Raw genomic sequence first — 12,969 nt, forward strand, 5'->3', positions numbered from 1 at the left:
TGTGAATGAAGGTGAAGAACAGGCAAAACTTGTGTACGGTGACAGACATCAGTATGATTGTTCTGAGAGGGAGAGAGAGAGGAGAGGAGAGAACTGGCTGGAAGAGGGCAAAACAACTTTCTGGAGTGATGGGCATTTATACCTTCATTTGATTCACAGCAGGAAGGACTAAAAAATTTATCAAGTTGTATACTTAATTTTTTTTTTTTTACGTAAACAACACCCAACAAAATACGCTTAGCATGAAGTTTTTTTTTTTTCCCCTCAGTGAAAATGTTTTGTCAGTTTTTAAGAAGTATCTGGTATGTAGTAAGTAGGCAACCAAAATTATCTACTATTATCAATTCCAGTTGGCTAATTTGTTAGAGTGGCGAGGAAATAATCATGATTACACATGGCTGAGACAAAAAAAAAAAAAAAAAAAAAAAAAACCCTCAAAAACCAACCAACCAACCAACCAACCAAAAACCAAAACCTGAGTATCTCTCAAAAAAAGGGAAACAAACAATGACAGGTGATTATAGCCACTCTGTTGAAAGGAAAACTCCCTGTAAAGTCTATGGATTACTATCTAGCTTGTACTTCCCTCATCCTGCCTCTTCCATAACGCTCTTAGAGAATTCTAGGGATTTTATTTTTGTTGTTTAAAAACCATTTATTGGGGTGCCTAGGTGGATCAGTTGCTTAAGTGTCTGCCTTCAGCTCAGGTCATAATCCCAGGGTCCTGGGATCAAGTCCCACACTGGGCTCCTTGCTCACTGAGGAGTCTGCTTCTGCCTCTCCCTCAGCTCATGCTCTGTCTCTCTCTCTCTCAAATAAATAAAATCTTTTAAAAACAAAACAAAACAAAAAAAACATTGATTTTTACCAGGATGTCCAATTAAATGCTTTCAAATATTATTTAGGTTTTCCTATTGACTTTCAAATTATACATGAACTTCCTCTTCTAGGTCCATATTTAATACTAAATACACACACATATACACACACACATACATACATACATATACATATACACACACAAATATGTACATACACATATATGTACAAACATACACAAAAATATATACTATGTATTTATACATATATATGAAACAATAGGTTTTGCATTTGTTACAGGATCTTGAACTTAATTATGACTAAGGTTCATTCATGGTGGGGATAAGAAAAAGAGACTGACCATTATCTTCAACCTACATCTCTGATATCGCACTTCAAACTTTTAGGGTATGTTAATGTTAGCAGCTATGGGTACAATTAATTTAAGCCATGAAAGATGGGATGCCTTCTGAATACCACTTTGAAATGTGTTCAGTGGTAAAGTAAAATAAGGTAAAAGATCCTAAGCCTAGTGTTAAAGGATAGGTGCGCACCTGTGGGTGTGCTCACGGCATTCAGATACTAGAAAAGTGTTTGAAGACTGGAGTTCACAGTACTCACCGTAATCACCGGATTCTCAAGGTATTTCATCAAACAACCAGAACTTGCTATACATTTTTTACATTTCCAACAACAAAGAATACTTATGTCTTCGTGATTATGATTTTGAGTTATCAATTCTTCACTTCTTTTCGTCTGTGGAAAAATTAATACATTTTTAAAATGTTGAACTGTGTCAGCTTAAATTTGATTTTCTAAACGCTTACCACAACAGTAGCTACATGCGGATCAGAAAAAAGAGAATTATCAGTTGATGAGGTACCCACTAGATACCAGGTCTTAGGCTAGCGGCACTCTATAATAAACTATGTCCTGGATTGAAAATTCCATTTAATTATGATGATGATGCATTTTGTTAGTGACTACCAGCTTGTTTTTGCATAACATTTTATGTCTATTTCTTTCCATCTTTCTCTGAAAGTCATAAAAGGCAACTGCTGAAGGGTCAATTAAATAAGTTAATGCAGTGGCTTTAACTGAGGGCTTCAGAGGGGAAGGGGTGGGGGAATGGGATAGGCTGGTGATGGGTAGTAAGGAGGGCACGTATTGCATGGTGCACTGGGTGTTATACGCAACTAATGAATTATCGAGCCTTACATCGGAAACCGGGGATGTACTGTATGGTGACTAACATAATATAATAAAAAAAAATTAAAAAAAAAAAAAGAGTCCTAACAAAGAACTATAAATATTCTTTTAAATAGGAAGTTTTAAATACCCACAGCATTAAATTTGAAATACAATAAAATTTATTGAGTTGTAGTTAATTATGTCAAAATGGGAAGTATTTACTTTAAACTGATGACAAAAATTCCTTGTCCTGAATGCAGTAATTTCTCTTGCATATTGTACTTAGTGGAACAGTTACTATACTGCATCTTGTAGTATATGTAGTCAAACAAAAAGACTTCGAGAACAGCCCTACCAATTTTGTAGTCTATTTTTATACCTGAGATTTTATGTAAATAATGTAAGTTAGACCATTTTGGCAGAAGAGTTTCACACTAATAAATATACTCCCCCTATTTTGGGATCCTTATTAACTTGCCTGGTAACTGTTTATTAGAAAGAAAGGAAATGTCTACTGAGCATTCCCTGGCCACATTTCCTCATTTGTTAGCTCTTTCGTTTTTCCTTCATTCGTTCAACATTTACTGACAGCTAACAAAATGCCACACATTGAGTCAAACTCCAGGGGGTAAAAAGCTGAGTAGCACTTACTTTCTGTCTTAGAGGTACTCACTGTGCTATATAGCTCAACAGTTTCCTATCTGAGGTCATTACAATTGCTTGGGAAGCTTTAAAAAAATGATGGCTAGTCCCCACTTCTAGAAACAGAAATTTTAACTTCTCTGGAGATGGAGAGGGAGTTAGGACTGGGCATTTTTAAAAGTATGGTCAGGGTGAGGACAGAGATGTATTACACAAATTATTGCAAAACTGCAAGAGCTGTAAGGACTATAAAAGAGGGAACACCAATGAACCTTAACCACATTTAAAGGACTTAAGGAACCCTGCCTGGGAGGGCACAGCATGCCCCTCTTGCAACCCATCCAGCTCTGACCTTCATGTAACTAATCCCAATTCTGTCTCCACAGACATCGTCAGAGCCTATCTCAGTCCAATTGACTGTTTAAGCTAGGTCCTCCATAATCTCATTAACATCTTAATTTGCAAATGTCCTATCTCCTCCTGCTTGATGTGTCTTTCTTCATTGTTGAAACCTTCTCCTCTTTGGTCCTTTCTCCTTTCTATATCCTTCTTAGTGTCTTATGTCCTCATCTCCCTTTTAGCCACAAGAAGTTCTCAGCCAAGAGTGGGGACTGTAAGGAGGGGTCCTATCAGAATCAGTGATGGAGAAACTCCCTAACTGCCTATCTCCCCCTCTCCCTGAGATCCATATACATCTCCCCACTTCTCTACCCTTTCCCCCACATGTCAACATTTTTCCATGCTTTCTTGGGGTGCAAGTATGTAGTTAGAAAAAATCTTATAGGTGAGTCTAATCAGTTCTCACTGAAAATTACACTGTGGCAAGTACTATACCAGTGATTTCAAAATCTATACATCTAATTTTTTATCTTATTACAAAGCTCTAGGGAAATAATTCAACTTCCAGATGTCAACTGCATCTCTAAATGAAGCTTTCAAGGAAGTTTGTACTGGCTGTTTGCTGTCTAGATCTGTGCTACCCTATGTGGTAGCCACTAGTCAGATGTATTACTAAGCACTTCAAATATGGCTACTTTTAACAGAGAAGTGCAGTAAGTGTTAAGTACACATGGATTTTGAATACTGAGTAGGAAAAAAAGAATGCTAAATATCAATCATTTTACATTAATTTCATGTTGAAATATTTTTAATATACTGAGTCAAGTAAACTATTTTATAAAAATTAATTTCTCTTGTTTCTTTTTACTTTGACTACTACAATTTTTAAATTACATGTGTGACTTGTGTCATGCTTCAGTTGGACGGGACTTGTCCAGACCTCCTCTTCACAGGTCTCTGCACCATTCTTATCACTCACATCTGAGCTCAAAGTCATCCCCCAGTAGCATGGTATACGCAGCACCTGGTGGAATTTATTTTAATGTAGGTCACAGGACCACATTCCCAGAGATTCTAGTTCAGTGTTTCTACGGTAGGAAGCAGCATACTTAACAAGCACACTAGGTTATTGTTGGGGTGATCCAAAGACCACACTTTGAGAGAATACCGTCTACGCTCCATATTATGTCAAAAAGGTCCCTTAGGTGTAGCTCAAGGGATCTTTGTGATGGAACAGTTCTGAATCTGACTGCAGTGGTGTTCATATCAATCTCTACATGTGATAAACTTCCCAGAACTAAATACACACAAAAAACTCCATATAACTGGTGAGATCTGAATAAAGTAAATGGTTTGAAGGGTATACAGGATCTCTCCGTGAATCTGTAATTCACAATTCACAGTGGGATCTACAACTATCTCAAAATGAAAAGTTAAAAAAAAAAAAACTTTCACTACATAAATAACTCAAAAAATTTAAAAAGTCATAGTATTTTGGGGCGCCTGGGTGGTGCAGTCGTTAAGCATCTGCCTTTGGCTCAGGGCGTGATCCCAGCATTCTGGGATAGAGCCCCACATCAGGCTCCTCTGCTAGGAGCCTGCTTCTTCCTCTCCCGCTCCCCCTGCTTGTGTTCCCTCTCTCGCTGGCTGTCTTTGTCAAATAAATAAATAAAATCTTAAATAAAAAAAAACAAGTCATAGTATTTTAACCAATTCAATGTCCTGACATACTCCGCCGACAACACTAACGCAGATCTTTGCGCAGTTCCCTGTAATTACTTTTTCCGCTTTCATACTTTTGAATTTGTTTTGCTCTCTTCCTATAATATCATTTCTCTTTCCCCTGACTCTATGCTAAGAAACACTTTTTACCCTTTAAGGCTGAACTCAAATTTTTCTTTCACAGACACTCCCAGGAAAAGATAATTACACCGTTTTCCGTGTTCCCAGGGTACTTGCACACACCTCTCTACAGCAGGACTAGGCAGGCTGCACTGCACTTATCCTGTGTATGTGCGTCCTATCAATAACGGCAAGTTCCTAAAAAGCACAGTATTCCATTCAACTCTATACTCTCCCAATTAAACATGGTACCTGGCACCAAAAAAGACACTCAACAAACATTTGTTGAATTCAAATCAACAAGATCTGGGAGATGGCTCAGCTTACAGAAAGTCTTTTTCCAATGCTGAGTGTTAAGTAGTCTGGCGAACTGTTAGCGGGACAAACCAAACAGAAATCCTTTTGTAAGATGTGAGGAGCCCAAGAAATAAAGCTATGTTTAAAGATATCTAAGTTTAAAAGGAGAACTGGAGGTTACCCAACAGTGATATATTAATAAGAGAGCTGAGGTGGCTTCTGTCAAAGAATTTATGCTAAAAGAAAGAGTCAAATATGGTAAATGAACCTATTAACAAGATGGTAGTCTTGGAACAAATCTGAACACAGCATCTTCATTGGCTGATTACTGGATCTCTCTGTGAATCTGCTCCTCCCCGCTCCTCCTCATACTCGCTTTCTCTCAAATCAATAAATAAAATCCTTAAAAAAAAAAAAAAAAAACCTTAAATTTCTTTTAATAGTTTTTTGTTTGTTTGTTTTACTGTTGTCATCAGTGCAACAGAGTAAGACTGACAATCTGTCTCTATTTATTTTTCTCCATGGGATCATTCCTTTGTAAGAGCTAATGTCTGTTTCGGTTGTACACTACAGAGGAATCCTATCTCATCAGCAGAAAATAGACTCCCACTGACATATTTACCTATAGACCTACTGCTTCCAAGCCAATCTTCAGCAGACATGAGGGATATAGATGCTTCATCATTTAGGTAACATAATAGTAACATGATAGTGAGTTAACATGGGACTGAGAGTTGACATTGAATCATCCCTTACTGTAGTATATAGTTTCATTAGCTTTTTCTTAAAAAAAAAAAAAAAAAGTTAGAAATGTTATTCGCTCTGAGATGGTTTGAACCGGCTACATTAGGTTAGTGTTTTATTTTCTAATTTGGTATGCATTACTCATATCACATTTTTTAACAATTTTACGTCCTTTGGTTCTAATTTTGAGGAAATTGATAAATAATTGATAAGGGGCCTGTAAATTCTTTGGCCGTTTTACTTTTTGATATTTCTTTGCTTTTCACTAAAAGATAACTTTTACCTTTTGAGGAATTATGAACTAAATATTTTTTTTCTTTTATGCCAGAACTTTTATTTTACACATCCTTTAACAGGAAACACAATAAAACATGATCTTTCTAATAATGTCGAAGTTGAGAAGATTGGCTTGGTATCTCTAGGTACTGTTATGGACTGAATTGTCTCCGTCCCCATAAACATAGGTTGAAGGCCTAACCCCTAACATAACTTTATTTGGAGTTAGAGCCTTTAAGGAGGTAATTAAGGTTAAATGAGGTCATAGGATCAGGCCGAATCCAACAGGAATGTTGTCCTAATTCCTCCAAAAAGAGATTACCTTTGGATCTAATTAGCCTTCTCTACAAACACAAAAAACAGACATGAGATTATACCAGCAGAGACACTGCCAGTTTGAACTAAAGGGGACAGAGGAAAGAAAGGCTTTTAAATTTATGAGATCCTATAAAACAAGACAACAGAGTTACCCAACTGTGAACATATCTCATCCTTCAAGAAAAGGGAAGATGACCATGAGGGTAACTGAGGTCAGCAGGATTGCCCCTGCCTGTCCAAGCCCTGAGTGCACAGGCCCAGAGGGCAAGGCTATCCCCTCCTGAGTTTCATAGTGTGGGCCACCTTTGCACTTTCATCTGGCCAGGCTGTCATTGCCCATAGCCTCAGGAGTAAGACTGCCTCCCATGGCCAAGGGTGCCAAGCAGACTGTGCAGTGGACAGAAGACAAAAACCACCACCTCGGTGGGCCCTCAAAGGCAGAGCATAGAGCCCAAGAAGATTATTGTTGAGCCTTAATACCCAGTGAAATTTGACTGCTAGGTTTGGGATTCACCTGGGACTTGCCTCCTCCTTTCTTTCAGATTTTTCTTTTTACAATGACTTTCTTTAAAGTTCAACACATCAGTCAGACAACAAAAAAGACATTTTTGTATTTCATGCATAGAACTGTGTCTGTCCTCTGCCTGTTCCACCATTTTATTTTAGAAGCACATAACTGTTCTGGTTTCACAGGTTCACAGCTGCAGAAGAATTTTGTCTCAGGAATACTTCAAGTGTCACCCATAGTTGACTTTGATGCTACTTGGGAACTGGAATTGATTCTGGAATGGGTTAAGATTTTTGGAGCTATTAAGATACGGTGAATGTATTTTGCATGTGAGAAGGATACACATTTTGGGGACCATAGAAAGAACTGTTGTGGACTGAACTCTGCCCCCCCTCACCTACCCCACCAAATCCATATGCTCAAACGCTAACCCCCATATGATGGTATTTGAAGATAGGGCCTTCAAAGATGTAACTGAGGTTAAATGAGGTCATAAGGGTAAGGCCATCATTTAATAGAACTGCTATCCTTTTAAGAATGGGAAGAGGCACCAGAAATGTACATGGACCATGGAAAGGCCATGTGAAGACACAGGGGAAAAGCAGCTGTCTAGAAGCTAGAAAGAGACCCCCAAATTTCTGACACCCTTGGTAGTGGATTTCTAGTCTCCAGAACTGTGAGCAAATTAATTTCTGTTGTTTAAGCCACCCAGCCTGTGGTATCCTGTTATGGTATCCCAAGTAAACCAAAATAGGCATTATACTTCTACAATGTAGAAATTTTTCTTATATTAAAAAAAAACCAATATTATATCAAATTTCAGAGGAAGAGCTATTATGAATTATTTAAATAACGAAGGCAAAAATAAATTTACCGTTTTAATGAATACAAATAACTCTGAGTAAATACTGCTGTTATTAGATATCAAAATAATTACATATTTTTAAATTAGTACACTTTGTTTTGAGCAGTTTTAGCTTAACAACAAAAAAAAATTGAGCAGAAAGCTCCCATGTATTCCTCTCCTCTGTACAGTTTCTCCTATTAACATCTACTATTAGTGTGATATGCTTGTTATAAGAAACGGATATTGATATATTATTTTTAACTAATTTTGTTTACAGTAGGGTTTGCTCTTTGTGTTATATATGGTTCTATAGGTTTTAACACACATATAACATCATGTATCCACTACTCTAGTATTCTAACCTGTAGTTTCACTGCCCTAAAATTCCCGTGTTCCACCTATCCGTCCCTCCGTCTCTGTGCCCAAATATTAGATACTAATATATAAAGATGATGAAACTGCTGGAAATCACTAAAACTGTTTTTTTTTGTGTTTTTTTTTTTTTTTTTTTTTTTTTTTTTACTATTTTGATACAAAAGTTAGAATACAAAGTTGTCTGCCTGGAACACGAAAATGTTTCGTTGTTGTTGTTGCTGTCTGTGTTAAACTTGAAGTCGGTGTGAAGAGTAGCACATTGCGAACTAGTGCGCTTATGTGAGAGGCCTAACATTAGATTTGTCTCTCTTGACCCATTCCAACTTGCTCAGGATTTGGATTACAAAAGGCTTCTTTAGCGTTTAACCAATTCTTTGGTGGTGAAAGGGGCTAGGACTGTATCCATGTATAAACTGATTTTTGATACATCTGTTTTATACCGAGAGACCAGCAGGGGCACTTTGCTACATTTTCCACATTCTCCAATTTTTCCTTGGTAATGGATAAGTAATCCTGCTTTAAGCAGAGGTAGGAAAACACATCTCTGATTCCTTGTTCCATCCCCACTGGAATTCCTTGACTCCCACCTATCATAAAAACTGCCTTCATAACGAGGACTAGATGATAAAAGTTGCCAACATACACATTGCTCCATATTGACCATTCTTTAACCCTGTTCTCAAATAGAGGCAACCATGGGATTATATATAGGGAACAGTGGAAACAGGGACTGACTTTGAAGTCACTGCAACTTTTTAAAGTAATTTTTATATTGGAAGTTGTTACATAGAGAAAAGGAAATGGATCACAAGTGTACAGCCTGATGAATTTTCACAAAGTGAGCACATGTACCAGTAAATAAGTACCCAGACTGAGAAACCAATACTACATTAGAATTAGTACATTACTAGTACTGCATTACCTTATTTTTAAATGTAACACTGTGTCCTAGAAGATTTCTTTCAGCAGCACACTATGTTCTTCAAATAAGGAAAACTGTGTAGGAAAATATTTCCCATGATTTTTATTCTGACCATGTAAACTGTTAAGAAATATATTTGGGGGGTGTGGCTTTCTGCTCATTAGTAATACTGAAAGTACTGAATGTAAATCAGAAAGTTGAATTTAGGGGTGCCTGGGTGGCTCAGTCGGTTAAGGGTTTGACTCCTGATTTTGGCTCAGGTCATGACCTCAGGGTCATGAGATCAAGCCCGGAGTCAGGCTCTGTGCTCAGGGTAGAGTCAGCCTGGGATTCTCTCCCCCTCTTCCTCTACCCCTCCCCCTGCCCATGAGCGCATGATCTCTTTCTCTCCTTAAAATAAATAATCTTTTTTAAAAAGTTGAATTTAAACATTTTAAGCCAAATACATATACCAATATATGGAAATTTTATATACAGTACCAAGTAAATGAAAGTGATGTAGTTGAGATGAAAATCAAGAGAATGAGCAATGTGGTAAGGGAACAAAGAAGAGTGAGTGTGTGTGTGTGTGTGTGTGTGTGTGTGTGTGATAGAAATGTTGTTTATCCATACATGTTTTCTCCTCAGCATCAAGGAACAAACTTGCTAACCACTGTGATTTATTTAGTCCTAAAAAGATGGAAACATCTGCAGCCCAAAAAAGAAAAAAATGAGGTCATGTATTAGAACAGAAATTTAGTTTCCTTTTCTCTTATTGGCTCTTTTCAGTCCTTAAACCTTTTACTTACTTTCCTTGTGTTGTGATAGCTAGTAGTTCTGCTATGAAGTTGAAATAATACGGTAAAGAGTGAGCATCACTGTCTTCTGTTCTTCATTTTCAGGGGATGCTTTTAAAGTTTTGTGATCAAGTATTATAATTACTCAAGTTTTCAATAAATTCCCTCCTTGTTAAGGACACTTCTACGTCTACAATGCTAAGTATTTTCATTTTTAAATGATGACTAAGTGTGGAATTTCACAAGTTTTATTTTGCATCTTTTAAGGTGGTTTTTTTTTCTTTGAATCTTTTAGTCTGTTGAATATATTGAATAGATTTCTTTTCCATTTTGTACCTTCCTTGAACTTCTGAAAGTAATCTTACTTGGTCAAAATACTTTGTTCTTTTAATTGATGGGTTCTGTTGGCTAATATCTTATTTAGGCTTCTAGCATCTACGTTCGTAAATAAATTGCTATATAATTTTCTTACACTCACCTTGTTTTATGTATCCTTGTCTACTTGGTATGTCAAAGTTACATTATATTTTCGGAGCTAGTCTTTCTTTTATATAAGTTATATAGTTACATAAGTTATAAAGACTACCCATTTCTTAAAGGATTGGTAAAATTTGCCAATTAGATCACTTTTGTCTGGACCTCCCTTCCTATTTTTTATGGGTTTTAGAGACAATATTTTGAGTTCTGTTTTAATTTTTAAAGTTGTTAAATGGTTTAGTCATGTTTTCTAATTTTAGGTTAATTTTAAAAGTTGATAATTTTGTCCACTTTAGGTCCAGTTTAAACTCATGAACAACAGAGAAGGTGAGCAAATCTTGAAGACCCAGGAGTGTGGAATTAGTTCTGTGCCAAATGCTGATATTTTACCATGAAAAGTGGTAAGCAGTGAAAGGTAGTGGAGGAATGAACTTCTTTATGGAGTTTATAATTCAGTTGCTAGTTTTCCAGAAAATTTCAACTTAATTCATTATAAATATATTTCTCCATAAGGACTCATAAATCCTTCTTAAATATCTTAAAGGATATTGGTAAGAAACAAAATTTTAATAGGCAACATTTGGGGGACAGCAATTTTACATGAAGTAGCAGTTCTCAAAATGTGGTCCACTGTCCCCTGGGTCTCTAAGACCTTTCAGAGAATCTGGCCAAACTGTTTTCTTGGTAATATTAAGATGTCATTTGCCTTTTCTAATATGTTAACATTTTCATTAATGCAAAAACAATAGTGAGTAAAACTGCTGGTCCCTTAGGAGAATCACAGCATAGGTGACGAACTGTACTAGTAGTCATTTTATTCTTCATTACCCTCATATGCAGTTAAAAAACTGTTTACTGAAGCAGTACATATTATTCATCTTATTAAATCTTTCCTCTCAAATACCTTTTTAATACTCTGAATAAAAAAAGAAAGAATGCATAAAGCACTTTTTAAAAGATTTTATTTATTTATTTGTCCAGGAAAGACAGAGCGAGCACAAGCATGGGGAGGGAGAAGCAGACTCCCCTCTGAGCAGAGAGCCAGACGTGGGGCTCGATCCCAGGACCCTGGGATCATGCCCTGAGCTGAAGGCAGACACTTAACCCAGTGAGCCAAGACACTTAACCCATGCGCCAAGCAGTTCTTTCATATATATGTAAATTTATATATTATTAGTGTAAACATATAAACCTTTCCTATATATATATATAAGGTTAATAAAAATATACTGATGTCTGGCAGGATTTTTTAGAGAATGACTACGAAAATCAGAGAGAAAATGACTTGCAAAATAGGTATATTCCATTACTGGTTAAGATACACACTGGTCATACCCTCTGGGAAGTTAAATTAAAATGGTATATGATTTTTTTTTTTTTTTTTTTTTTTTTTTTGCTTAAAAGCATCATGGTGTATTTTTAGCTTTTAGAGTAAGGCACAGTTTGTCACCTAAAGGTTGTATTCTGGAAGTGTTTGGTACAAAATGTCTCCATAAAATGAGAAGGATTATTCCTCTTATAATATAAAAAGCAGAATGTTCTTAATGAAAGAGAAATCTCATTGTTATATAGGACACAGTAACCCCAGAAATAATCCACAACTATTTTGCAGAAGTGGGCTTTGGAACCATGATTGTGAACATGAATAGAACACCTAATGTGGTACCTCTAATGAGAATAACTGGCACTGATATTCTTTTGTACAATGATGCCAGGTCAGCTGCCCTTGCTGATGGTTGATCTTGATGTGTGCTGTCAACACAGAAGATTAAAATGTGCCCAAATCCAAGCAAGCCAAATACAAGAAGTATTAATAACACTATAGTCAACTGTCATTAAAAAGTTACAATAATATAAATGACTGAGTTTTCAAAGTAATAAACAGTCACCACATTTGTTTGTGACCTGTATAATTACACATCAGGACCCAAAAGTAACCTTATGTTAAGCAGAAATTAAAAAGGGGTCTTACAGATACGACTAGATTCCTGTGGAATGTATATGTCTTACGTGGCTCAGGAGTTATTTCTAGAACACACGTTATTTAAAGCCAGCTTACAATTCAGCATTCCTCTTCCATTAGTTTTCGGTCTTTTCAAGGATATCAGGTCCTATATAAGTACAAATAAGAGACTGAATTGGGTGATTTCTAAACTGCCAATTCTGCAATTCCAGAGTTGGTAGCTATAGTGACTAAAACGGCAATTAGAGCCAGCAAATTATTAATTCTAAAAATATCTAAGTCACATATCACAGAAAGAGAACTCAATCTTCTTCAGTAACTGTTGATGTTACACACTTCTGGATTCAAACATGATAAAGTCAACTTCAACAACTTTATTTGAATGCTGCTGCTTATACTTTGGTATTCACATCCAGAAACATTTTACTTGAAAAGCACTCAACTGTTGATAACCAAGTACTGAGTAGTTCAAACTGCCTCATCTCCATCTATTTACCTCTTACCCTTCCCACCTTCTACCTCCCCTGGAAATGCTGAACTCTTAGGCATGATGCAAAGCATATTCAACTTTAGGAGAAAAGGTAACATGAATTTGAGGCTGTCGTAGCTATCAGTTACTTCCTACCTTCTCCT

General features: G+C 36.5%; 1 protein-coding gene across 1 annotated transcript in view; it reads right to left on the reverse strand.

The window, feature by feature from the left end:
* The window catches only part of RNF180 (ring finger protein 180), a 193,914-nt gene that overhangs the window by 164,178 nt on the left and 16,767 nt on the right, over positions 1-12,969 (reverse strand). Inside the window, exon 3 of the mRNA XM_045795016.2 lies at positions 1,441-1,575. Within this exon, the coding sequence (XP_045650972.2) occupies positions 1,441-1,575 (135 nt within the window). The remainder of the gene's footprint in view (positions 1-1,440; positions 1,576-12,969) is intronic.

The sequence above is a fragment of the Ursus americanus genome, chromosome 5 (assembly GCF_024610735.1).
Source record: "Ursus americanus isolate L20-20 chromosome 5, mUrsAme1.1.p, whole genome shotgun sequence".
In the NCBI taxonomy this organism is placed as follows: Eukaryota; Metazoa; Chordata; class Mammalia; order Carnivora; family Ursidae; genus Ursus; species Ursus americanus.